This window comes from Neomonachus schauinslandi, chromosome 11 (assembly GCF_002201575.2).
Source record: "Neomonachus schauinslandi chromosome 11, ASM220157v2, whole genome shotgun sequence".
Taxonomy (NCBI): domain Eukaryota; kingdom Metazoa; phylum Chordata; class Mammalia; order Carnivora; family Phocidae; genus Neomonachus; species Neomonachus schauinslandi.
The window spans coordinates 68,379,869-68,406,367 of record NC_058413.1 but is presented as its reverse complement, the minus strand read 5'-3'; the positions used below and the strand labels follow the sequence as shown (position 1 = coordinate 68,406,367).

At 38.3% G+C, this 26,499-nt stretch overlaps 1 protein-coding gene across 2 annotated transcripts in view; it reads right to left on the bottom strand.

The window, feature by feature from the left end:
* Nucleotides 1-10,612, bottom strand: part of TYR (tyrosinase) — a 96,196-nt gene extending 85,584 nt beyond the window's left edge. The window contains exons 1-3 of one of the 2 annotated variants that reach the window (XM_044919495.1): nucleotides 9,750-10,568; nucleotides 6,950-6,951; nucleotides 1,004-1,107 (exon numbers count right to left, since the gene is read on the bottom strand). In XM_044919495.1, the coding sequence (XP_044775430.1) occupies nucleotides 1,004-1,107; nucleotides 6,950-6,951; nucleotides 9,750-10,568 (925 nt within the window). Of the gene's footprint in view, nucleotides 1-1,003; nucleotides 1,221-6,949; nucleotides 6,952-9,749 lie in introns of both variants that reach the window. The other variant, XM_021679097.2, reaches the window with a different exon arrangement.
* Between the last annotated feature and the right edge of the window lie 15,887 nt (nucleotides 10,613-26,499).

Below are 26,499 nucleotides of genomic sequence, written 5' to 3'. Positions count from 1 at the left end.
GAGAGCAAGGCCCGAAGGTTATGGTTGGAAGGACCCAGGGATATGAAAGGGACAGTAAAACTACTCTGTATAGTTGAGAAACAGAAGTTAGAGGATAAAACAACAACCACAATGACAAGAAAACAAAACAAGAAAGTTAAGAAGAAAGAAATAAGAGAAAGGTTTGTCTACATAGTAGGGTGCCAAAGAGGCTTGTAGGAGGTGGACGGTTTAGTGTTAAATGTTGAGTTGTTGACATTGCAACAAGTTAGCCCTCTGTCTTCCCAAACTTCCTATTAAATCTGTGACAAGTGAATGATCTTGATTTTGTTTTGTTTGTAGTTTGTTTCCATAATGCATATTGAGGTGAAAAAAGTGAGTTTCATGACTAGGACAGCATTGAGCAGAGAAGAATCAACAGGTGCTGAAGGGAAGAGCAAGCAGGACTGAGAACTTTGTAGGAAAAGTAGGACCTAGAAGAGCCTCTGAGAAGGAATCTCTGACAAAGCACAGAAACCGTGAGGGATAATGAGATGGAGACTTAACCTGACATATAGATTTAATCCTTATTATAGGTAAGAGAATGGACTTGGCTCAAAGAGCCTAGTGTTCAAAGTATTTTAAACTAGGTAAAATACTAAATCTTGCAAAGTATGATAGATCCACAGTCTTTTATCTATAATTGCAAAATACTAATTGGTCTGAAATGTTTTGTTCGGCATCAATACTCTAAAAAAAAATACTCTATCAGTGGAAAAAGCTGACCTTATTCACCATTAGGCTGCCAATCATCTTTCTTTATTGTGACGGTGGGTGTATTCATACCTCTTGCTAAAGAGTTGTATGTGTTGGATTATGGTGCTGCTCAGACTCTGTGAGGATTATTGGCCATATAGGCATATATGCCACTTGTCTTTACTCAGAAAATTCTGAATTCTTAAACATATCTGGGGTTTTGGATAAGAGATTACAAACAGTGCAGAAAAACAGAGGAAATTTTAAATGAGTGATAAAAGAGGATTACCTTCCAGTGTATTTCTAAAGCTGAAATTGGCAGCTTTATCCATGGAATCCGATTCATACTGGGTCAGACTTAGGCAGAATTCCACATCAGCGGAGGAGGGGAGCCTCGGGGTCCTGGCTTTGTCATGGTTTCCAGGATTGCGCAGTAGCGGTCCCTCCGGAGTTCCGTCGCATAAAACCTGCTGGCTGTTGTACTCCTCCAGGCGGGTGCAGATTATCTACACAAAAACCTTTATGTTAAAGGAGTTGTGGCCGCCTCAGCATCAAAGTGGGGAAGGCAGGGAGATTCACCGAGAGTTCCATATTTTAAAGGAAATTGTTGAAGGAAGCAGCCTTCTGAGGGTTGCCGAATAAGCAGTGAAAGCTAAAATCTAGAACAGAATTCTCATCTTGTATCTACTTAAGAAAATGAGTCAAATTTCCTAGGCCTCATCGATCGAAGGAGGATAATAAAAATGACTTCATATAATTTTGTCAAATATTTATTTGATGAGAACATTAGCCTGACAAACATCTGTTAAACATCCATTGTGTGACTTTGCTAGTTGTCTGCCCATGAAGCTAGCCCTGGTCCCGAGTTTACATCTGTGCCATCTCCTGTTTTCTCTCTCTACATATCTTCTCTTTTGGCTCTCACAAGTTTCATGGCTTACATGCCAACTCCTTGGTGAGAACTCCCTAGTTCCTATCTCTAGTTCAAAACCACTCCTCTGAACTTTAAACCTGTATATCCATCTCTGACTTCCTATTTCAGTCTTATCTCCCATGCATCTCACATGTCACGTTTAAACTCCCCAAACTCTGTTCCTCTTCCCATATTTCCTATCACACCAAACGTCCTGCAGCTCAAACCTATGAGTCATCCTTTTTAAGCCAGAACTGGTGACTTTTCATTTGTATTTTATTCTCTTATGTCTTTCGCTTATGATTGAAATCATTAGCCAGTCTTGTCAATTGTACCTCCAGAATATAGCTTGAGTCTGGGCACCATTCTTCAATTTGTTTACAAATGATGCGATCTGACTGCTAAAGTCAGGTTGGCTACCCTTCTCCTAGCATTACTTGTGCTTCTCCCTGCCACGACTTTTTTCATGCCTAAGCATGCTCACTCCTTGCCATGGATCTGACATCTGACCTTGTCTTCAAGGCCAAGGCAATATCTTAGAAAAAACAGACGCTGTTAACTCTGACTTCGAAAGTAATTCAAAAGGATCTGACTCTAAATAGGAAGAATTTTGAGGAATTCTTCACTGAATTATTTTGCTTATAGTTTCATTTACAGGTAGGCAGAAGAATGAACTACAATAAAAATATTTCACTACAGAAGTCAAAGGAGCTCTTTCAGTATAAATATAAAATAAAAATTGTAAAAGATTAAAAATATTACACCATAATTTAATAAGCAGATTTATCTTTATTTTTTGGTCTCAGTGCTATATAAATTAATTCATCTTAAAATCACTGATGCCTTAGATTCAGTGAGAGCAATGAACTAAGTAGCAAGATATCAATCCTAACCCAAAACAAGAAGTGCAGAGAACCACCCTGCCATGACTGACTGTTCATAACAGGCACATACTTCCACAGGAGGCCTGTGCCCACTGAGCAGGTAACATCATTCTTTGTCAAATGTAGACTTCATTTACTTTAGACTCCCTTGATAAACAATCAGTATCACTTCCCTTAGAAAATGTGATCTCCACGAGGACAACTTTATTATTATTACTGTTCACCTAATCTAGAATAGAGGCTCAATCAATATTTGATGGATGAAAAACAAATCAATGGACGAACCAATGAATCTTCAACTACAAACATGTGTTCAGCAGACTTTTTAACTCGTCCTGTAATTGGTACCAACCTCTGTCCTGGAAGGTATTTTTTAAATGTATCATTTTTATTAAATATATATTGAGGCCCTATTCTGTTCCAGACCATCAGGAAGGCATCGCTGTGTACATTTTTTAAATTTCACACAACCACCTTGTAGGTTTATATGATTTTTCTTTCCTATTTTAATGATGAGGAAATGCAGTCTGAGTACGGAAGAATACAAAGGGTTAGTAGCATCTAAAACCCTGTATTATGATGAATACTTTTATGGGCAACAGGCAAGGCACATGGAACAATATTTTAAAAGTGAAAAGCCTTCCTGGTCACTTGTTTGCATCACAGTTAAAAATAATCAAGACAATCTTATCAGTCTCCTGCTACAGTGAGTTTGCCCTCTAGAGAAATGTAAAAGCAAATTCAATTATCATGAGATGGAACTGAATGAGCCATGCCCCCCAGGAATAGCTGGTACTATGTTCAACGAGAGACACGTAGAGAAGCTTTCAATTTTGGGTCACTAAGATATCACTTATGAATTGAAGCATTGTGTGTTGGAAAAGAACCGGATGTCAAATTCCGGTAGATGTGGGCGTCAGTTCCGGCCCTGCTACTTAATCGCGATGTGTCACTGAGCACATTATTTAGACTTGCTAAGTCTCAATTTTCTCAACTGTAATATGAAATCATATTAAATATAATAGGATATAATAAAAATATACTATTATGTAACACAGTAATGTATAATTCACATCTACTATATTAATAATAAAATAGAATAGTAATAGAAAGCACAGTTTTTTTGCCCAGCAAATGTCGGTCTCCAGGTTTCTTCACACTTCACAACATTCCTCAATTCTTTTATCCATGCATAATTGAGAAATAGATCTGTTGGGTGACTTGTCTAAGGTCATCTGATGCTTAGAGCCAGGGCTAGAACATTAATACACAGTGCTGATTCCAAATGTATATATCCACTACATTTATTACTGCCTGTAAATGGCTTAGGAATGGTTGAATAAAGCTAACCTAGCTTTTGCCTTGAATATAATATGTTGGATTCCTTTATCATGTCGATTAACTAGACATCACGACAGGTACATAAACGAAATCATTTCATTCCTGTTGGAATAATAAACCATCTCAGGACATTTTCGAAAGATCCTACTGCCTCAAAAACTCCTATAGCAGACTCCTTTAAATTAGAGAGGTTTGAATGGAACTATTTTTGCTGAAATGCCAACTGCCAAGTGACTAAGTGTTCAGATGACTGGATGTATTAGTAACAAGGAGGAAATCTACCCTGGTTCCAGAAATAATTTGAAAAACTTAGTTCCAAGTGATCATGTTTGTATTTGTTACAGAAGGAGAGTCAGGGAGGAGAAATCGTTAAACACAATGGTTAGGATCATGGAGCTGAGAGTCAGACATGATTTCTAGTATTGACTATTATTAGATACATGACCTTGGGCAAATTACTTAAGCTCTCTGAGTATTAAGTTTTTCATCTGTACATGGGTATTATAACAGCTTTTAATGAAGGATCAAATAATTTAACATATGCAAAGCACTTAGTATACAGTTTCAGGTATAGAGTGTTTAATAATAATCGCTTTTGGGGCGCCTGGGTGGCTCAGTTGTTTGAGTGTCTGACTTTTGATTTCTGCTCAGGTGATGATCTCATGGTTGTGGGATCAAGCTCAGCGGGGAGTCTGCTTGAGATTCTCTCTCTGCTCTCCCTCTATCCCTAGCCCCCCCCAAATAAATCTTTTTTAAAAAATGACAGCTATTATACTATTATTGAATATAAACCCATTGGGCAAGCCACCAAATTGTAATAACAAACATTGATATGTCATATAAAGATATGTTATAGTAATAATTTCCACACATGGAACTCAAAGAATATGTCAGATACTAAACCAGTCATTTTACATTAACAGATTCCATTGAATCCCTCCACCATAATGCTTTAAGATATATTATTCTAATTTTAAAGGAAAAGGTCCCAGAATAAGTAACTTGTCCAGTATCTTGTAGCGAAGGAAGTTACAAAAGTCCACTGAAACTCGTGTTTCTGTGATTCAAAAGATTATACCTTCCACTACATTATTCTGCTTTCCATTGCATTTAGTGCTTTCATTAACACAGAAAACAAGCATATATAATAACTGCACCCCATTTTTTTCTGTTGAGATAAACCAAAGGTCAAAGACTCTAAATAATTTGTTCACTATCATCTGGTAAGTGGCAGAGGTCCTATGATGAGGAAGTTCTTCTTTTTCTATTTGAACACTGGTGATTTATAACATATGATGGGGAGAAAAAATCAAGTGTCCCAAGTCAAATGAAAAAAGAGAGATAGAAAGAAGAAAGATGTATTAATTGAGGTGAAGCTAGATGGTGTTCTCTTAAACTTAAGTAAATAGCAACAAATTACCAGTTATTAGAAGCTGTCAGGAGCAAAGATTCTATTAGGGCATTAGAGATTTATTTGTGGGGAAAAAAAAAAAAGTAAACCATATGACATTCCACAGAATCTTTTCCATAAAGAAAAAAAAGAAGCTGTTATTTCACTGAGCTGTTGCCATGGTTACCTAAAACCCATGACTCTCTGCTGAAATGTGACTTTTTTCTTTTTTCTTCCCACTGTTCGCTTCCATGTGATGTGCTTTTCACCTGATGAGTGAATTCCCTGGCCACATTTCAGTCATGGCTATCATCTAGGAATGTTTATTTCTCTTTATTTTGATCCATCATGACAGCTACCCTGATCTACCTTTGCTTTTTATGGCTGGTCTATCAGCTGCTTGCATAACATTGGATCTAATTGTGTTGAGCACAGGTATTTGTACTTTAGTGTTATTAAGGACCCCCATCTCCAAAAATGTTGGACTGTTTTAATTAATGACAAACATGCTTCTACATTAAAAGCTCTTGGCATTAAAGAACTAAATGAAAAAATATATACAAAAAAGACATGCATTCTGAATATGAGAAAAATAGTTTTCTAAACATACTAACACTGATTTACATATTATTTTATTTAATAGAAAACCCTATCAGTGAATATTATTAATCTCACTTAAATAACACTCAGATATGTTGTAACTTGCTTTATTTTCTCTATTGTATATTCTTTTTTTCCTTTTTGCTGCATAAACATACATAAATAGAAGCCCAGAGAGAACTACATAAAATGTTTTATTCTACGTGTTCAGTGAGTCACTGCTTATTTTGCATTGTTGTGTCCTTGGCCTTGGGGATCCAGTGCTATAAAGAAGTATGGTCTAAGGTTCTAGAAATCCAGGCATGCGGAGTTTAATTTTTGATGTATGTTATTATTAGAGCTAACATTTCTATGATTTTTAGTTTTGTTCAATTCAGCATATGTTTATAAAGCCCATTATAGGCATATATCATGGTTCTGAGCTCTGTGGATACAAAAATAAATTAGAAATGGTCTCTTCCTTGGAGAAGCTGACAGTCTGATAGACAAAAACAGGTTTGAAAACAATGACATGTACTGAAGAGTTATAGGTGCCATCATATAAATCTGTACAAAGCTCAAAGGGGTGAGGGTCAATTCTACCTGAGTAAGGGATGTGCATCAGTAAGAGTCTAATGGAATATTTTTATTAACATAAATGAAAAGGACTACATCAGAATGTCTGTCCCAGTTGTCTATGCAACTGAATTTTAAGGGAGTCCAAGTGGCTACAAGTCAAATTTTATATCCATAAATTAGTGACTTAATTGATCTCTTCTGAGCCTAAATGGCTCCATATTAACAGAGAAACAACATTGGAGTCAGAAGCACCAGGTTTCAGTCCTCAGCTGTGTGACCTTGGACAAATCATACCTTTTTGGGGCCTCTATCTTCTTTTATAAAATAAGGGCACTACACCACACACCACTGAGTGTCTCTTAGCTCACAGTTAATAAATGCTATGAATTTCTAAAACCTCTGTTTTTGCGTTGTAAAACATATCTGACACTGAGGAAGAAATGGAGGCTTGGCATTCAAAGGGCTAGCAGTCTAGCTAATTTCGAAGGTCTCTGTGAGTTCACTGAGTCGGGAAGCTATTTGATTCTCCCTTCACAGAGAGCAGCTCACTTCTCGATTTGAGTGTACAATTAGGCGAAAACATTTAAACTAGGGGTGTGTTTATTACAGAACCTGAGTTTATAAAGTGAAATAGATACCAAAACAACTTCCAGATTCATTAAATCGGTGATTCTCAATGCTGACTTCACATTAGAATCACAAAGGAAGGTTTCATTTATTTATTTTTAAAGATTTTTTTTTCTTTATTTTAGAGAGAGAGAGGGAGCATGAGCAGGAGGGGCAGAGGAAGAGGGAGAGAGAATCTCAAGCAGACTCCATGCTGAGCGTGGAGCTTGATGTGGGCCTGGATCTCACGACCTGAGCCGAAACCAAGAGTCAGACACTTAACCCACTGAGCCACCCAGGTGCCCCACAAGAGCCACCCAGGCGACCCACAACAGAAGGTTTTAAAAATGCAGATGCCTGGGGACGCCTGGGTGGCTCAGTCGTTTGGGCGCCAGACTCTTGGTTTTGGCTAGGGTCATGATCTCAGGGTTGTGGGATGGAGCCCCATATGGGGAGTCTGCTTGAGGATTCTCTTGCTCTATCTCCCTCTGCCCCCCTCCCCCCAAAATAAATAAATAAATCTTTTAAAAAATGTTTAAAAATGCAGATGCCTGGACTTTCCAGTGGACCACCTGAAGAGGATTTTCCAGCAGGAATTAGGTGGGTGGATCCATGCAATTTTCTTTAAGCTCCCTAAGTGGTTTAGATATTAAGAACTACTGAATTAAATGTATATAAACAACTGATCTTCATTTTTAAAGGACAGTAACCAGAAATGGAAACAGCAACTGTCACCTCACACAGTGACACCACTCACAGTAGGCAGATACAAATTCTCTTTCATTTCCCCTTTTTTATTTAAACTATCATTTGCTTGTTTTTCTTCAATGGTCTTTGTTCACTCTGTTTCTGAATTTGATTTTTAACACCAATTACTACGCAGCAGTTTAATCATTGAATAATATGGAACCTAATGACATAATTTCAGTCCAGTGTTTACCCACTAGACCCCAAAAGATTTATTTAGAAATAAAATTGGCCACAATCATAAAGAAAAGAGGGGATGGGGAGGGACTTCCCCCTCAATAAATGATTAGAAAAAAAATGCACATATAATTCTAATCATACCAACTAGCATATATCTCATGTAATCAAATATCAATTAGCATCTGTCTATTAAGCTTCCGTGTGGATGTTGTAACATTTTTGGTAATTTAGGTAAGCCACCAGGCTTTCTGGGTCAAGTGAGGCTAGGCTGTACAGTTAAGGAAAGCATTATAATGGACTGAAAATCCCTGTCCTCGCTTAACAGTATTTTAAGCAGTAACAGAGGATGAGAGAACTAGATGAGAGTTTTGCACTTTATAGATTAAGGTAGGAGGTCTGAAATCTTATTGAAATAGATTTTTTTTTTCAAGCTCATCTTTTCCAGCCTTTCCTGCATAAATACACTCATGCTTCTTGGTAAATAGCTGACATTAGTGATACCAGATATGACACTATGACCATTTTTAAATGAGCTTCAATAGGCGCCATTTGGAAGGTGTGTGAACTTAGTGGGGAGGGTAGGAAGCCGTTCACACTCCAAACCTGCAGAGCACAAGACGCGAATGCCAGATTCTTCCCATCCCATTTAAACATTGGGCTTCGTTACATAAAGCACTACTAGTCAAAAGTGCTGTATTAGAAATGTCTGGAATACAGACAGAAAAACATTTCTTCCTCCTTATGGTTTTAAAATGATAAATTATTAAAAGCATATTTCTTTGGTCACATTTTGCCCCTAATCCAGAGTGAAAAATTCAGCATAGGAGAAATAGAAATTAAATTTCAGAATTGCAATCCCTTATCTTGTACCTCTAAAGTTTGCACATATTTAGAAAAAAAGCTAATTTCTTCTGCAGCCTAATGAAAAAAGATGAGACAGAGTAAGCCAGATTCTTTGGCTGAAGACATCATAGCAGTCAGGTCCTTGGGAATAGTATAGGCGGTCAGGCAGCCAAGCCTGACCTGTCTCTGCTAGTTCCTAGTGATCCTGTGATCTTGTACAGGTTATCTTTATAGCTCAGTGTTTTAAACCTTAGCAAGGTGAAGGGATAGCAAAAGTATTAACTGAGTTAAGTACACAGAAACACTTGCAACAAGGCTTCACACAGGCTAAATGCTCAATGTAAATTCGCTGTTTTCATTATTTACCTATTTGGGCCCCAGGGTCATGATATATATTTTTTAAAAAGATTTATTCTCAATAATATTCCCCAAATTTCCCTGATGATAATAATCACCATAGACATTTAGTAAATGATGCCTTCCCAAGGACCCCACCCCCACCCCCGCTGAAGTTCTGATCAATGGGTCTAAGGGTTAGGACCAGGGATTTGTAATTTGTACACTGTATGAATTTTTTGTGAAGAAAATTTCAGAAACACTGACCTAGATCATTAACTTAATCATCTAAATATTCATTCATCCATTCATTCAACAAATACTTAATGAGCCCTTACCACTTCCCAGGCACCATCCTAGGTGCTGAGAGATACAGTGATGAACCAGATGCTCTTTATTTATTAGAGTGTAGGAACCTGGTAGAAGATATTAGACAAATAAACACACAAATACTTATGTAATTACAATTGTGAAGTATGCTATAAAGGAAAAATACAAGGTACGCTGAGGACTTTTAATAGGGGATCTTTTCTACTCTTGGCAGAGAGATGGGGAGGGAGGTGTATGAAGACCTGCCTGAAGAAGCAATTGCTAAGGTTCTTTTAGGCTCTGATATTGGATGTCCAGGACTCCTTACCTGCCACGAGGAGAAGAAGGATGCTGGGCTGAGTAAGTTAGGGTTTGCTGGGTTGCGCCCTCCCATGTACTCATCCGTGCAAATGTCACAGCTTTTAGCATCTCGCCAATCCCAATATGGAATAGTGAAGTTCTCATCCCCGGTCAGCTTCTGGATTTCTTGTTCCCACAGCAACAAGAAGAGTCTGTGCCAAGGCAGGAAACCTGGGGCTTCATGAGCAAAATCAATGTCTCTCCAGACTTGAGACCCTCCAAGCAGTGTGTCCCTTGACACATAATAATGCATCCAGACAAAGAGGTCATAAATGTTGATGTCATTAAACTTGGGGTTTGATCCATTATTCATTTGGCCATAGGTGCCTGTGGGGATGACATAGTCTGGACTGGTGGTATGCTTCGCTAAAGTAAGGTAGGCAAGAAATTTGTTCTTCTCTGGGACACTCAGATCAAAGATGTTTTTTCTCACCAAAAGTCGCTTCTCTGTGCAGTTTGGTCCCCAAAAGCCAAACCTGCAATTTCCACAGTTGAATCCCATGAAGTTGCCAAAGCACTGGCAGGTCCTATTGTAAAAGACCGAGGGCCAAGACTCCCGGTCATCCACCCCTGTGAAGGGGAATTGAGGCCCGAGGGGGGCATTGGACAGAACGATGTCCTGACAGGCACCCCTGCCAGAAAGCTGGCCACAGGGACTCCCGTCACCCCTCCACGGTGGGCAGCATTCCTTCTCCATCAGGCTCTTGGAGGAGGCACAGGCTCGAGGGAAATGACCAGTGGAGGTCTGGAAACTCCACAGCAGACAGTACAAAGCAGCCAGGAGCATTCTTCCTCTAGTCCTCACGGATCTGCTTGAGCCAGTTAATTGAGCCACGCACTTCTCTTTCCAGCTACCCCTACAGTGACTATCACATGTTTTGGCTAAGACCTATATAATACCAGTCCTACCTCCAGCATCAAACACTCTCAGGCTTTATCTTAAGCTTTCATCTTCTGAAAACCACATGACTAACTTGTCTTTGGAGTTGGCATGAATCCCACCAGTGGGACAGGCCTATGTTAAAGTGAGAAACACTATTCACCATTAATAGTTAAATTCACATGGTAATTAATAATAATAATGCCTGATCTAAGGAAATGTAGTTAGTTGACTAGGAGATTAATGATGATTTGAATTGGAAAATAGAAGGTAGTGTCAGGAATAGAGCTTCTCTTATTAAGAGAGTTCAGGCAATGTTAGAGATTACAGGTACAAAATAGTTGTTTCTGAGACCGTAAGTAGGCCACAGAATTTGCAGAATTCAGCTTTGCAGAAAGAGATACTTTTCAGAGCCTAGAGATTATATCTTATCTCTAGTTATATTACAGCTTATTTATTTCATACGAAGTATCTGAAGAAAAAGAAATCTTTCTGCTATGTCTCCCTGATTATCTTGATGCAGTTGACTAGTTGCTAGCAATCTAACCATTTATTTTCTGATTATTCCTACGGATGGGATAGGTGGGTGGTCTGCTTTATTGTGGAGACTTTTACTAGCTAATATCCCAAAGGAAACTCTTTTTATTTAAATGCTATAGCCATGCTGTTTCACCCATAAGTTCTAGAAATCAGAAATTGTTTTGAAATTTTGTCTACCATAGGGTCTTATAAAAGAATTCTCAATTTAGGGTGTGAATGAATAGCTTCACTATGTTTATTCAGCAGATATTTATTGATCATCTACATTCAGGAACTCTTTCTCTGTGTATAGTAAAGCTAGATAAATTGAAATGAATGGATAAAGATCTAATTCTACCACTTATGCTAGTTTTCAAATAAGCAGTATAGATATTATGTACATCAGACTTTTAATGGAGGGGACATCTTTGTGAACTGAGGATACTGAAAAGGATTGCATAGTTTTGGATAATAGTATTCAAATTTTACTAACCTTTTAGTAACCTTGAATAAAACCTTAGCAGTGGCTGTAAGTTGGAAAGACAAAGAGACTGGAGATAATCCTTCAGGCAGGGAGAAACTACAGAGGCAGAGCTGGAGAACTGGATTCAGGTAGGCTCCCCACACTAGCAGAAATGAAACCCAGGACCAGTCCGTGAAGGGGCCTAAAAACTAAGTAGTTTAAACTAGGGTGAGTTGGGGCGCCTGGGTGGCTCAGAGGGTTAAGCGTCTGCCTTCGGCTCAGGTCATGATCCCAGGATCCTGGGATCGAGTCCCTAATCTAGTCCCGCTGAGCAGGGAGCCTGCTTCTCCCTCTGCCTCTCTCTCTCTCTCTCTCTGTCTCTTATGAATAAAAAAAAAAAAATCTTTAAACTAGGGTGAGTTGAAGAATTAGAGGATGAGAGTAGTCAAACCACAGTTGTCCCTGTGAGATTTCCTTCTTTATCCTGTTCCAGACGTGAAGTAGGGTGGTCCCCCTACAATACAGAACAATCGAGCACAAGGGAAAGCTCCGAAGAAGGCAGCCGTGTCTGGTCCCCGAGCTGCGGGGTCCTGGGGAAGACCATCACTTTCCACGTGACATCGCAGTGTCCGCCTCTGCTTTCTTCCCCTTTCTGCTGGAGTTTGTCTCATTATTTAGAAAAACATCAAGGTGCCTCCATATCCCTCTCTTGGGACTCAAAAGCAGCCTTTTTAGGTGGAAGGAGCAGTGTGTGGGTGAAGAGGAAGAGAAGAGTAAGTTTCCATGGAAATGCTGCCTTTGGCTGGGATCAGGAAGTCATCACATGATCTCCACAAGGAGGCTTAATCTTTTTTCTTCCTCCTTTCAGAGCCACCAAGAGATTAACACAGGGCTTCTTGCCCCTGGGGAGTCTTGGTTCTGTATTACTTATAACCACATGTGGCCTTTTCTAATTCTATTCCATCTACTTGCAGACAGAATTCAACTTCTAATGTTCAATTTAATTAAGAATTTTGCTTTACACTTGCCCCCCTATCAGGCTTCCCAGTGAATAACTTATAAAGCCTTCACTCCGCTGGGCTTCTGTGTCTATTCTCCCAGGTCTGTTTTTTTATAGCCTTCCAAGCATGCTTAGATGAATGGCAAAAATGAACTTTGTCCTCTTAATTGCCTTCACAAAAGTGATTTCTTTAACTTGACAGACCTCTTTATTACTCTTAAATATAGAACACTATCTACGCTGGCCCACATGTATAACAGTCTTATTGTCAAAGCAAACTTCCTACATAGTAAACCCCATTTAAACTGGTTCTTCCCTGACCTCTAGATGTACATTCTCTAGGTATCTCTAGTTTATAGAATTATAGAGTATCCTATCCTATTCTAAGAGATTCTTGTATGAGTTAACACCTAAGCTAATGCAATACTCTATTAGCCAGAATTAGAACTTAGTAAATACCCTGCAAATATTTATTGACTATCAGTTATCAGGCATATGCTGAGAGATAGGGATGTTATGGTAAACACAACAGAAAGGTTTCTACCCTCATAAAGTATATAGTCTATTAAAATAACATTTTAATTTTAGTAATTTTAAATAACATTTATAACCGTATTTTAATTTTTTTTTCCTGGTTAAATGACTTTTAAAGCTACTATAAAAGAAAAAAAGAGCTACTAGGGAAGATGGCAGGGGGACCTATCTAGTCATGAAGCATAGTCAAGGAAGGTTTTCTGGAAGAAGTTACATTACAAGTGACATCTGAAAGATTAGAAGTCTGTTTGGTGAAAAGGACAACTGGATGTGAGTGCATCCCAGGCAGAGGGAATATTACAAGCAAAGGCTCCAAAGTGGAAGGAGCATAGCACGTTCAAGGATCCTAAAGACAATTAAAGTAGCTATAACCCCAAAGACTGTGGAGATGCGATATAAGTATGGAGGTGTACATAAGGATGAGATCATAGTCCTTGATGGATTTGAACCAGAGTTGTGATGTTCTCACACATGAATTGAAAACATTTCACTGAAGCTGCTGAGATGACAACAGACATGGGGATGGGAGAAAGACTAAATCTAGAAATCACCGTTAGCGATTATTGGAGTAACTTGGGCAAGAAATTTGGCTTGGGACCAGAGTGATGATCCCTGAGAAGGACAGAGTGAATGGATTTGAAAGATATAGGGGTGACGAATTCAAAAGGAGTGAGAGGTGAAGAGGAAAGAGATTTTGGGCTGACGTCTAGGTTTCTAGCTTGTGTCATTAACTAAAATGAGGAAAGATTGAGGGTAAAATGTTTGTGGAAATTGAGTATGGGTTCAATTTTAGACATGCTGAATTTGAGACTTTAAGGCCTAATCTAGTCATAAACAATTGTCCTCTGGTTCCTGGTGTTTGCACTGATCATTCACCCACTCGTTGGTTTTGGCCAGTCAACTTTGCTCTTTTCCCTTACTCTGATCATTTGTCTTTGCTCATTTATTTGATGATAGTTTGAACCCTCTTCCCCAGCTTCGTTTTTTAGCCTTCCTTCTCTCAGTTTTAATAGGAGCTACTATTTATTGAATATAAGTAACATAATGAGCTCAATTTGAATATTTACCATTTCAAAAATAAATTTTACTATGGAAATAGTTAAATATACTCAAACCAGAAAAAAAATAATATAATTAATTAGCATGACCCATCATCACACTTTAACCTCCATCATCTTTCTGTAGGCATTGTTTCTTCTGTCCCACCAACATAAAAAGAAAAAAACTTCTTTAATATTTTAAAATAAATGTCAGATAACATAGATTCTCTGTAATGTCTCAGTATACACAGGTAACAATTAAGGATTTAAAAATATAACTACAATACTAGTATAACATCTCAGACAAAAAGAAAGAACATCTGATTTCAAGTCTATGCTCAATCTACATTAATCATCTTAAACATATTTTTTTGAAGATCCAAACAAGATCTATATATTGCTTTTGGTTAACATATTTCTTGTTTTTAAAAATCTATGTTTCTTGGGCACCTGGGTGGCTCAGTTGGTTAAGCGTCTGCCTTCGTCTCAGGTCATGATCCCAGGGTCCTGGGATCGAGTCCCGCATCAGGCTCCATGCTTGGCAGGGAATCTGCTTCTCCCTCTGACCCTCCCCACCGCTCATGTGCTCTCTCTCTCTTTCTCTCTCTCGCAAAAATAAAGCCTTTTTTAAAAAAAAAACTACATTTCTGGGGCACCCGGGTGGCTCAGTCCTTAAGCGTCTGCCTTCGGCTCAGGTCATGATCCCAGGGTCCTGGGATCGAGCCCTGCATCGGGCTCCCTGCTCCGCGGGAAGCCTGCATCTCCCTCTCCCACTCCCCCTGCTTGTGTTCCCTCTCTCGCTGTGTCTCTCTCTGTCAAATTAATAAATAAAACCTTAAAAAAAAAAACTACATTTCTCATCTTTTCTTTTAAAAAGGTTTTTATATATTTATTTGAGAGAGAAAAAGAGAGAGAGAGGGAGATAGGGACAAGCAGACTCCATGCTGAGTGCAGAGCCCGATGTAGGGCTCAATCTTATGATCCTGAGATCACGACCTGAGCCGAAATCCAGAGTCCCACGCTTAATCGACTGAGCCACCCAGGTGCCCTCTCATCTTTTTTTTTTTTTTTAAAGATTTTATTTATTTATTTGAGACAGAGAGAATGAGATACAGAGAGCATGAGAGGGAGGAGGGTCAGAGGGAGAAGCAGACTCCCTGCCTAGCAGGGAGCCCGATGCGGGACTCGATCCAGGGACTCCAGGATCATGACCTGAGCCGAAGGCAGTCGCTTAACCAACTGAGCCACCCAGGCGCCCTCATCTTTTTTTTTTTTTTAATGAAACTTACTTATGGAAGAAACTGGATTTTGTTCAGTAGAATTATCCACTCTTCAAGGATGACTAGTTTTGTCCTTGTAGTATCATCTAACACATTTCTTTATCCTGTATTTTCTATCACCTCATGGATTTTCAATAATAACCTCTTGGATTTTCTATAATTAGGGAATTCGATTTAGAGATTTGATTAGGTTCAGGATCAATTTTGTTATTGTTTTTGTTAAGAATTTCTTCACAGGTGTTGTCATGTACTACTTTTTCAAAGACATCAGAGGAACATGTTGTCTGCTTTTTTGCACTCTTAGTTTTGTTTGTTTTTTTTTTTTTGATTTTTTTTATTTATTTATTTGAGAAAGAGAGCACAGAGGGAGAGCGAGAGGGAGAAGCAGACTTCCCACTGAGTGGAGAGCCCGATGTGGGGCTCGACTCTAGGACCCTGAGATCGTGACCCGAGCCGAAGGCACTCCAATCTTAGTTTTACAAATTGAACAGTAGTTTGAGGTGATGTCAGACCGTCATGTCTATTATATAGTTCTCTGACAAACTTTTACCTCATAATTTTATCATTCATTGACAATAAATTCCTATATCCATTATTTAGTAAAGGTTAAGAGAATAGTGGGTGCCTGGGTGGCTCAGTTGTTAAGCGTCTGCCTTCGGCTCAGGTCATGATCCCAGGGTCCTGGGATCAAGTCCCACATTGGGCTCCCTGCTTGGCGGGGAGCCTGCTTCTCCCTCTCCCACTCCCCCTGCTTGTGTTCCTGCTCTCACTATCTCTCTCTGTCAAATAAATAAAATCTTAAAAAAAAAAGATTATGAAAATAGTGAATTTTGTAATTCTATTTGCATTTATTAACAGTGATTCTTTTGAAAGAATAACTTTTCCTTGTCAATTATTTGGTTACTCTGAAATACATTCTATACAAGAAGGTGGGGTAGCTGCTTAATTGTTGTTCTTTATCAATTTTCACAATTATGATTCAGGGCCCTAACAATCTATAAGCATAACCTACCTATTTGTTTTAACTATTATGAAGACTTCTAGAATTTTATGTATTTGATTAGTAGACATCAGCTAACCTACATTATGATAGTTGTGTAATGATTATTATCATTGTGTTTATGTGTATGCATGCATAGAGTTGAAGGGAAAAACATGTAACTCATTCATTTATTCAATAAATATTCAGTCCAAGAATCTATGCTAGATACCTGGGGGTTGCAAATTTGTGTGAGTCACAGGCCTCAACTGTGATTTGATGCTCTGGAGTCACTGAATTTTTATCCAAGCACTCCCAGTTATTAGTCTTAAGTCTCATGGGAAGAATAAAGGGGGAAACATAGGCAATACTTATGATTTGTTCAACAATCTCACTTATCATGGCTTCAGTGGACTCAGCCCTATCACATAGGTTGCTTTCGAGTTTTAAATGATAAGATATATGTTAAACACTCAATACAAGTTCTGACATGTATGAAGTACTCAATAAATGTTAAATGTTACTATTAAAAAACAGAAATTGGGTGCTTATGGTGTTCATCACTACAGGATTCTCATTATGTCTAGGACTTTGCAGTGTTAAGAGCTAGGAGATAACTATTTTATTAGATATAATTAGATATCATTATTATAGATTGCCCATTCTTCTCTAACCAGCATCCTCCTTTGCCCTTTTCCTCTAATTAAAGCCTTATTCTCTAAGACACTCAGCTTCTGCCATTACACCAAGATGTCTTGCTTTCCTTAGAATTCTGAATTTAGTACATGCCCTTTTCCCTACTGAGAATGCTTCTCTCTATTCACTTGCATAATCTAGTCACACTGTACACATTTAGCCCAGATGTCAATTAAGCCTTGCTTTCTACAGGACTCCTCCAAGGATGGGTGCAGGGACTTTCTTCTATTTTCCCATCATACCCTGGTTTCACCTTTGGCATTGCACTCATCAGAATACCTTGTAATGATCTGTCAGTTGTCTCATGTCCCCTTTAGACCATGAGTCTTTTGAGGGCAAAAATAATGGTTTCATGCCAAGTACCTGGTAGTTCCTGGCACTGTACATATTACTTTATTAGAGGGATAATGGATGGATTGATAAATGGATAGATCTATTTCTTCTTCTTTTATTTCCTTATTTTGTGAAGTGTGTTTTAAAGTTCTAAAATATTTCAAACATACAGAAAAACCTAAATAATAAAATGAGCAACCATAAATCCACTACACTGAGTTAATAAATCATAGCAGTTTAGGCTAATGGATGAACTTTTAAGATCACATTATGCCATATCATTATAGACTAGGGAAGGTGAGAAGGCCCACTGTGAAGAGATATTGACAGGGAGAGTTAGGGACACATTTGCCAACATCCTGACAGAGGCCTTCCTAGCTGAAGAGAAAGAACTAGCATTTACCTAGGATTTATTCAACAGTCATTTTCATGCAACATTATTTACTAAATGTCTACTCTGGGCTAGGCTTTTTACACAACTTTTTTTTTTAAATTTATCTTCACTTTTCATGAAGATGGTGCCAAAAGCGAAAAAGAAAGTGCCTGCCCCTCCCAAAGCCAACACCAAAGCCAAAGCAAAAGCATTGAAGGCCAAGAAAGTGGTGCCAAAAGGTGTCCTGAGTCACAAAAAAAAGAAGATCCGCATGTCACCTACCTTCCCATGACCCAAGACACTGCATCTCCAAAGGCAGCCCAGATATTCTGGAAAGAGCACCCCCAGGAGAGACAAGCTTGACCACTATGCCGTCATCAAGCTCCCCCCTGACCACAGAGTCAGTCAGGAAGAAAATAGAAGACAACAACACACTTGTGTTCATTTTGGATGTCAAGGCCAATAAGCACCAGATCAAACAGGCTTTGAAGAAGTTCTATGACACATTGACATGGCCAAGGTAAACACCCTGATCAGCTCCAAAGGAAACAAGAAAGGCATATGTTCAACGTGCTACTGCCTATGATGTTTTGGGTGTTGCCAGTAAAAGTGGGATCATCTAAATAGTCCAGCTGGCTAAATTAAATATAAATTTTTTTCACCCTTTCCAAAATTTAATCCTTATAACAAGCCTACAAGGAACATATTATAGCCCTCTATAGTTAAGAAAATTAAGGTTAGTGCTTAACATCAAACTACTAGGGAATCTCAGAGGCCATATCTATCTGTATAACTCCAAATCTCAGAGATATTCTATTTTATTTTTATGTTGACCATATCCTTGCTAAGCTTCTAGAGTAGAGATGAAACTTAGCCATCCTCTGCTCCAGTGTGAAGGTGGTCTTTTGTGATAGAGTACCTCAATCATACACTAAATCTCCCTTCAAAACTGGTTCTCATAAAACTGTTGGGTGTTAGGTAAATCATGGTCACCACGATACAAAATGACTCCTATTTTCTTTGCTTCAATTGAACTGTCTATAAATTATCCTAAAGGCATAGGGTTTTAATCTTTGTGTGTCCATTTCTTGATTGTGCACAATACTATGTGTAAAGCTAGTTTAGCTATTGCTTAAGGCATACCCCACTTTTAATTAAATTTTTATTAGAAATTATCTAAACAGCATTAACAAAGAGCAAAACCTGTTGAAGATGAAGATGGTGCCAAAAGCGAAAAAGAAAGTGCCTGCCCCTCCCAAAGCCAAAACCAAAGCCAAAGCAAAAGCATTGAAGGCCAAGAAAGTGGTGCCAAAACTGTCTATAAATTATCCTAAAGGCATAGGGTTTTAGTCTTTGTGTGTCCATTTCTTGATTGTGCACAATCCCTGCATTGTGCACAAAAACCTGCATTATAAGAAGAGAGGGTATAATTTAAGACACATAAAGAAAATGGGGGGTGCCTGGGTGGCTCAGTTGGTTAAGCGACTGCCTTTGGCTCAGGTCATGATCCTGGAGTCCCAGGATCGAGTCCCACATCAGGCTCCCCGCTCAGGAGGAAGTCTGCTTCTCCCTCTAACCCTCTCCCCTCTCATGCTCTCTCTCACTCTCTCTCTCTCAAATAAATAAGTAAAATCTTAAAAAGAAAATAAAATGGGTTAGTACAAAGACACAATTGCAGAGTGGCCACTGAAAGACAGCACAGCCTCTGATGACATTAAAGCAAACCTAGCTAATGAACCAATATGTAGAACTAAAATGCACAGCATTTTTGCAAGTGAAAAAACACTTGTTTTCATATCAATAGATAATGATCAATAGATAATACAGATCCTCTGGGAGAAAGTACATTGTCTTTCAGTTTTTATTAAACATAAATAATGATACAAACCTATTGGTTTAATAATTCTCTCATACAAATTCATATTTTCTTTTTATAGCAGTGAGTACATGCATTTGTAAAACATTAAGTATATATGTTTAAGTCTCAGAAATTACTCCGTCTACACATAACATGGTTTGTAATTGAACATTCAGGACCCCATATGTTAACTAGTTTCCCTAAGGGCTCTGCAGCTAATGGGTTGGGAAATCACCAGAAAAGCAATGTCATCCAATGGTTTGGGTGTGCTTTTAAGAACAAGGGTGGCTCTAGGAGGACATCAACACTTAAACCAAGGGACACCTGGGAGGCTCAGTCAGTTAAGCATCTGCCTTTGGCTCAGGTCATGATCCTGGGGTCCTGGGATTGAGCCCCACATTGGGCTCCCTGCTCAGCAGGGAGCCTGCTTTTCCCTCTCCCTCTGCCACTCCCCCTGCTTGTGTTCTCTTTCTCTCTCTGTCAAATAAATAAGTAAAATCTTTAAAAAAAAAAAACAAAAACAAAATAAGAGCTGACATGAGCAACCCTAAGTGTTTTATCAGTAAAGATAATCTTATTATCAAAAAGCATCTTATATGGGATGCCTGGGTGGCTCAGTCAGTTAAGCGTCTGCCTTCAGCTCAGGTCATGATCCCAGGATCCTGGGATCCAGCCCTGCATTGGGCTCCCTGCTCAGTGGGGAGTCTGAGTCTTCCTCTGCCTGCTGCTCCCCCTGCTTGTGTTCTCTCTCTCTCTGACAAATAAATAAATAAAATCTTTTTTTTAAATGTTCTTTTTTTTTAAGATTTTTATTTATTTATTGAGAGAGATAGTGATAGAGAGAGCATGAGAGGGGGAGAGGCAGAGGGAGAGGCAGACTCCCCGCTGAGCAGGGAGCCTGATGCGGGACTCGATCCCAGGACTCCAGGATCGTGACCTGAGCCAAAGGCAGTCGCTTAACCAACTGAGCCACCCAGGCGCCCCTAAATAAATAAAATCTTTTTTTTTTAAAAAAGCATCTCATGTAAGTGCCAAAAACAACATAAATAAGTTAAATTCATTATAATAAGAAATAAACACTTAGAAGAAAAGCTTTGGGTAAAAAGCCTACAATAAATGGGTCTACAATAAAGTCCAATAAACAACTGGTCAACTCTGGATGGGATGAGTCATCCTGGTAAGGTGGAAAGCACTGGGCCACATATTAGTTCATATTAGTTGTGGTACTGCCATGTTCTGTGTGACTTCAGACAAAGCACCTAACCTCTCTGATTTTAACCTTCCACAGTTATAAAATGGAAGTAATAATGCCTGCCTGGTCTACCACCAAAGTTTGTTAGAATGATGCTACTTTTTCATAGATTGATTGATTGATTTGTCAGAGAGAAAGAGAGAGAGAAAGCATAGCAGGGGAAGCAGCAGGCAGAGGGAGAAGCAGGCTCCCTGCTGAGCAAGGAGCCCAATGTGGGACTCGATTCCGGAATCCTGGGATCATGACCTGAGCCAAGGGCAGACGCTTAACCAACTGAGCCACCCAGGCGTCCTGATAGATTTAGACAACAAAGTACATCCGCAAACTCGATCTCCTGTCTCTTAAAGTTTAAACTATTTCATCCTGAATCAGCGCCCCCATTACAAATCAGAATTTCTAATTGGCCATTTGAAAGCCATTGCCTTTTCCTGAGCTGCTCCAGTTGTTCCTGGGTACCCAATGATCCCTGTGATGAACAGAGTTAAAAATGTGATTCCCATAATTATTCCTACCCCCACTAAATTAACATAATTACCATACCTCTTATGGTGAAGGGAAAAAAAATTAACCTGGTGATTATACTTCAAGTGGTATCTTCCCAAATGGATGAGCCACAGTAATGTTCAATGCAAGACAACAGTTGGAAAAATGTATACCTAAATAATCTATGGAATGCTTCCTTTCTCAACTCACTTTTCTCTGAATGGTTACATAGATTATTAAACTAAGTATAGATTTATGAAGATACTCACCCAAACTCAACTTTTGTGTCCTCTCCAGACTTCAGTCAGTTCTGCTTATTCTTTTAAGCTAGTTTCATATGACACTTACCCTGATGGTCCGTTGACTGTTCCCAAGAATAATTTGCCTTGAAACTTTCCTTTTAATCATCTTAAACTCTGATTTCTGGACAAATGCACATTCATTATAGCAGATACGTATTTATATCACCCATTTTGAAGCACTGTGCTCAGAAGAATAAAGGGCAGTGTCTACTCTTAAGGAGTCAGAATAATATGCATCCCTTCCCTCATCTAATTAATCAACAAACATTTACTGAGTGGTTATAGTTTGCCAAGCATTGTACGTGACAACAGAGAATAACAGTGACAAATAAACCATGGTCCCTGCTCTGCAGTAGTTCATGGACTGGCAAGGGATTCAGAAAAATCAAGAGACAATTACAGAACAGTTTGTTAAGTACACATTGTTAATAATATTGAATGTGATATTTGTCAGGGCCCTGGCAGAAAACAGCTGACATACTTAAGCTAGCTTTTTGAGGAGGGTTTAATAAAGGAACTATTTACAATTTGGGGAGAAGAGTTAAAAGAAATGAACAAGGGATAACGCAGTATCCTGGGCATGAAGGGCAAGGGGAGGGAACAATTGCTGGAACACAGAGAAGGTCACTGTATTGACCAAGCCAGCTGACAGGAGCTGTGGCCTTATAGAAGGATACAGGCAACCCCTGGCTACAAAGCAAAAAAGGATCTGGGGACTAAATACCTTGACCCCTGACTTCAGTTGCCTTCTGCCCTCTGATCTTTATGTCTGTGCACCTCTGTGAGTGAAGCCAACCTCAAGCCAGAGGGGCAAGGAGCCCATTGACACAGTTCTTATAATCAGCTTCATGTGTCCCAGAATGAGGTAGAGAAGGCAAAGAATGGACCCGGGAGACCAAAGGAATGATATCCAGCATAAACCCTATTCTGTGCCTTTTGCATACTGTCATTCATCCTTAGGGCAAACCTGAGTAAAGTGCTTATTCTAATCTTGCCAATATGGGAAATGAAGTCGAGAAAGTTTGAATGACTTACCCAAGGGCATGCAACTAAGAACCGATGGATCCAGGGTCTGAACTTACCAGTGTAGTTACAATACCTCTGTTCTTCTCACCAGATCTATGTCGGGATTTATGTGCAGGGAATTAGGGGAACATGGTGGAGAGATGCTTTCCATCTCATATCTCACCATCACACCTGTGAAGGGGCCTGAGGAGACAAGATTGTCAGGCAGCTTCCTGGGGAGAGATGATGCCTGAATTGAGCTTGGAAGGAAGAATCGTATGAGTACACAAGTGAAGGGGAAAAGAGTATAGCCCAGGTAAGGGAGCAGCAAAATACAGAGATGACAAGATGCATTTAGGACTTCAAGTATTGGATTATGGTTGAAAAGAATTAATGAGAAGATATGACTTCTCTACTAGCAGTGTGAAAAACTGACATGATTTAGGGATGAGTTTAAAGACTGCATGCTATACACTTCATGGTGTATAGGTATTAGGGCTCATGTGGACAAATGGATAGGATTATTTTAGGTGAAAATAAGAGAAAAGGAGATACAGCAAGGTCATGACAAACAAAGAAAAAGTGCTTCCTCATTACAACAACCCAGTTCCTTCACCATTGGCCCTTGATTCATCACCATCGAGGACTAAGCCAACATTTTGTAGAAATTTTCTCATTATAAAATATATAATCCTTATTATGGGCACAGTATAATGATTTTGTGCTATTCGAGTGGCTGTCAGCCTAAATCAATGACAAATATTGCATGTGTGAGAAAGAGTCAATCAATAATGCCAAGTCTATAAGGGAATTAGCAAGACTTCTGGGGCCTGGAAGTTCCATGATAGCACATTTGCTATAGCTTGGTCCCTTCACCACTTAGATGTGAACTCTATTACTTTTGTCAAACATCTTCGTTTTATCCAGTGGTCAATAATATAGCCTTTTATCTAGAGTCAATCATGATACATAAGAAAATCAAACAAACAAACCAAAATTGGCTTTAAAACAAGGGAGTCCATCATTCAAGGCCAAAGTTTTGTTTTATACCAGCCATTGACCTCATTTTGAGCTTCAGTTTATTTTGTTTTTTATTTGTTTATTTATTTATGTAAAATAGGGATAATAAAATTAGTTAACAGGATTACTGTGACAATTAAATTAGATATCTTTAAAACAAGAGGTTTCTATCCTCAGCCCCTCAAAAATTCCATGCCCTTTTCCCTTTGTGTTTTACACATCTCTTTCCTGGAGGGCATGCCATTACTTAAAAGATAAAATTCAAAAAGTGGAATTCATATATATTGAATTTGTTCCTTATATTAAGCAGTTCTAAAAAAAATGTTAGACAATGAATATGAAAGATTTATACAGAATTTCAGATTATCAATTTCTTTTTCATCCCACATTATCTCAATTTATAAACAATTAAACTTAGGAACAAATATATCTTTGTGCTACTAAGATTCTACACCCTAATATTTCTATTTCATATGTTCAAGGATCAGACAGTCTAAGGGATTAAGAAACTTCTTCCTGACCTTCTGAGTATTTTATAGTTGTAACTAAATTCCCAAGCATAGAAGGCCTCATTCTCTCTGATCACTTACTCCTCAAAGATCTGATATTTGTAAAGCCCTTTGAAAATTGCTGCTGTGCACAAAGGCATATTTATATCATATGATCAGAGGCATTGACACACAGAGAAAACATATGCTTCATACTAGAAAAACAACTCTGAAGCAGCCTGAACTTATTGGCCTTTTGTTACCATGAAAGAAGCTGGAGATGAGGCAAATGCTCTGCATCCAATTCATTTTGCAAAGTAGTTCTGGGGAAGAAGAAACTCTGGAAAATTCTGCTAGTTTTCCCCAGAAGCAGGAACTTCCACCTATGCCATGTTATACACAAGTTCAATTCAACTGTGTCTTCTCAATAGCCTGACTACAAAACCAACCTGATTCCCTTCTTTCACCCTGTCAAGAGACGACACTTTTGTTTTTGTTTTTTCTTTTTTTATAAACTAGGAATATGCAGAGCACTGATGCTTTCACATAGTCTTTCATGCCAATTGTATGACTCAGTTCAGTTCACTGAGGTATAATGATTAAATGTGAAGTCCAAAGAAGGTCATACTCTACAAAGGGTGAGCTAAGGACATCAGGGCTGTGTCAGAAAGACAGAAGAAAGGGGAGGTTTTCTTTATCTGACAGCCTAAACCCTACCTCAGTCAACCTATGTGTCTACACCGCTAGTTAGTGGCTTAGAATCTTTTCAGCCAAGATTTGTGTTAGCAGACTTATTTTCTTAATGAAAGTCATATTTTTTTCTTTTAGTATCTAAATTAAGAAAAGTTAAGAGAATATGTCAGATATAAGCTTTATTTTATTATATTCCTCGGGATATGTGTGATTATTTTCCTTTTCCTTTTTGGATTATAAATATAATATATACTTATAGAAATATGAAGGAAAAATGGCAGAGTTCCAACATGGTTTAAAATAAATTTAAATTCTGAAAAATATCTAAAAAATAATTGGTAGAAGTCAAAAAGAAAGAAAGAAAGTGTAGAAGGATGAGAGAGATGAAGAAAGAAAAGAAAAAAGGGCAGAAAGGGAAATCCTGAGTTCCAGACATGAATAGAGAATCAAAAACCATTTTGGTCATTTATCAATCCGTTGCACTTAGTGCCCATGAAGACAATAATCCAGATATGGACTTAAAGCTAAGAGAAAAGGTTTTCACACTTATGTAGGGGAGGAGATTAGGCCTTAGGCCCATAAAAGAAGGAGAGATGAAATTTGCACAGTCAGCAGTGTGAAGAGTTTGCCTCTCAGGGACAGACTGGATGGGACATCATACCACCTGGCTTGGGGAAATTGCAAAGATGATTAATAATTACAGATGAGTGAAACTTTTACAGAATTATAGAACAACATTAATTCTCTATTTAAGAAGCACAGTGAGCTGCAAGCAGAGCAAATAAAATAGACTTCCAAAAATATTATAGTAAAACAAAAGAAAATCGAAACAAAACACAAATCTTAAAAAAAAACCTGGTAGAAAAGACAGAAAAAAATTTTTTTAAGTTAGGCAATTATTAAGTACAGAAGACAATACAAAGACATATGCAAAAATACTAACAGAAAAGAGTCCCCAAACATACAATTTCATAGTTTAATGTATTATGATATAAGAATGAAATTAAATACAGATACATGGAAGGAAACACTGAGAGGATTTACCATTCACAGATTCCCAGTGAAAGAGTGACTAAACTATGTATATCATTGTGGAGAACAAAAAAATCCAGAAAGATGGAATGTTGAGCAAATACAACTGGGTAAAAGATGTGGGAATTTATAAATACACTGACCATAACATCAATAACAATATTGAGTAATTTGAGTGGTTTAAAAATGGAGAACTATAGTATTAAATAACAAACAATATAGACTTTAAATGTTTTATTAAGGATAAAGAGCTATCACTTAAAGATTGGAAGACCAATTCATTTACTAGAAAGCTAATTTTTTTTTCTGAATTTGTATACACCTATTCATTGCCCCAAATGAGATCTCAAATGTAGAGGTACCAAAACATTGAAATAGAAGAAAAGAAACTGGAAATTATTAACCAAAATAAATCTGTAGCTTTATTATTATCAGATAAAATAGACTTCAAGCCCAAAAGATGTTGTAAGGATAAAGAAAACTATTGT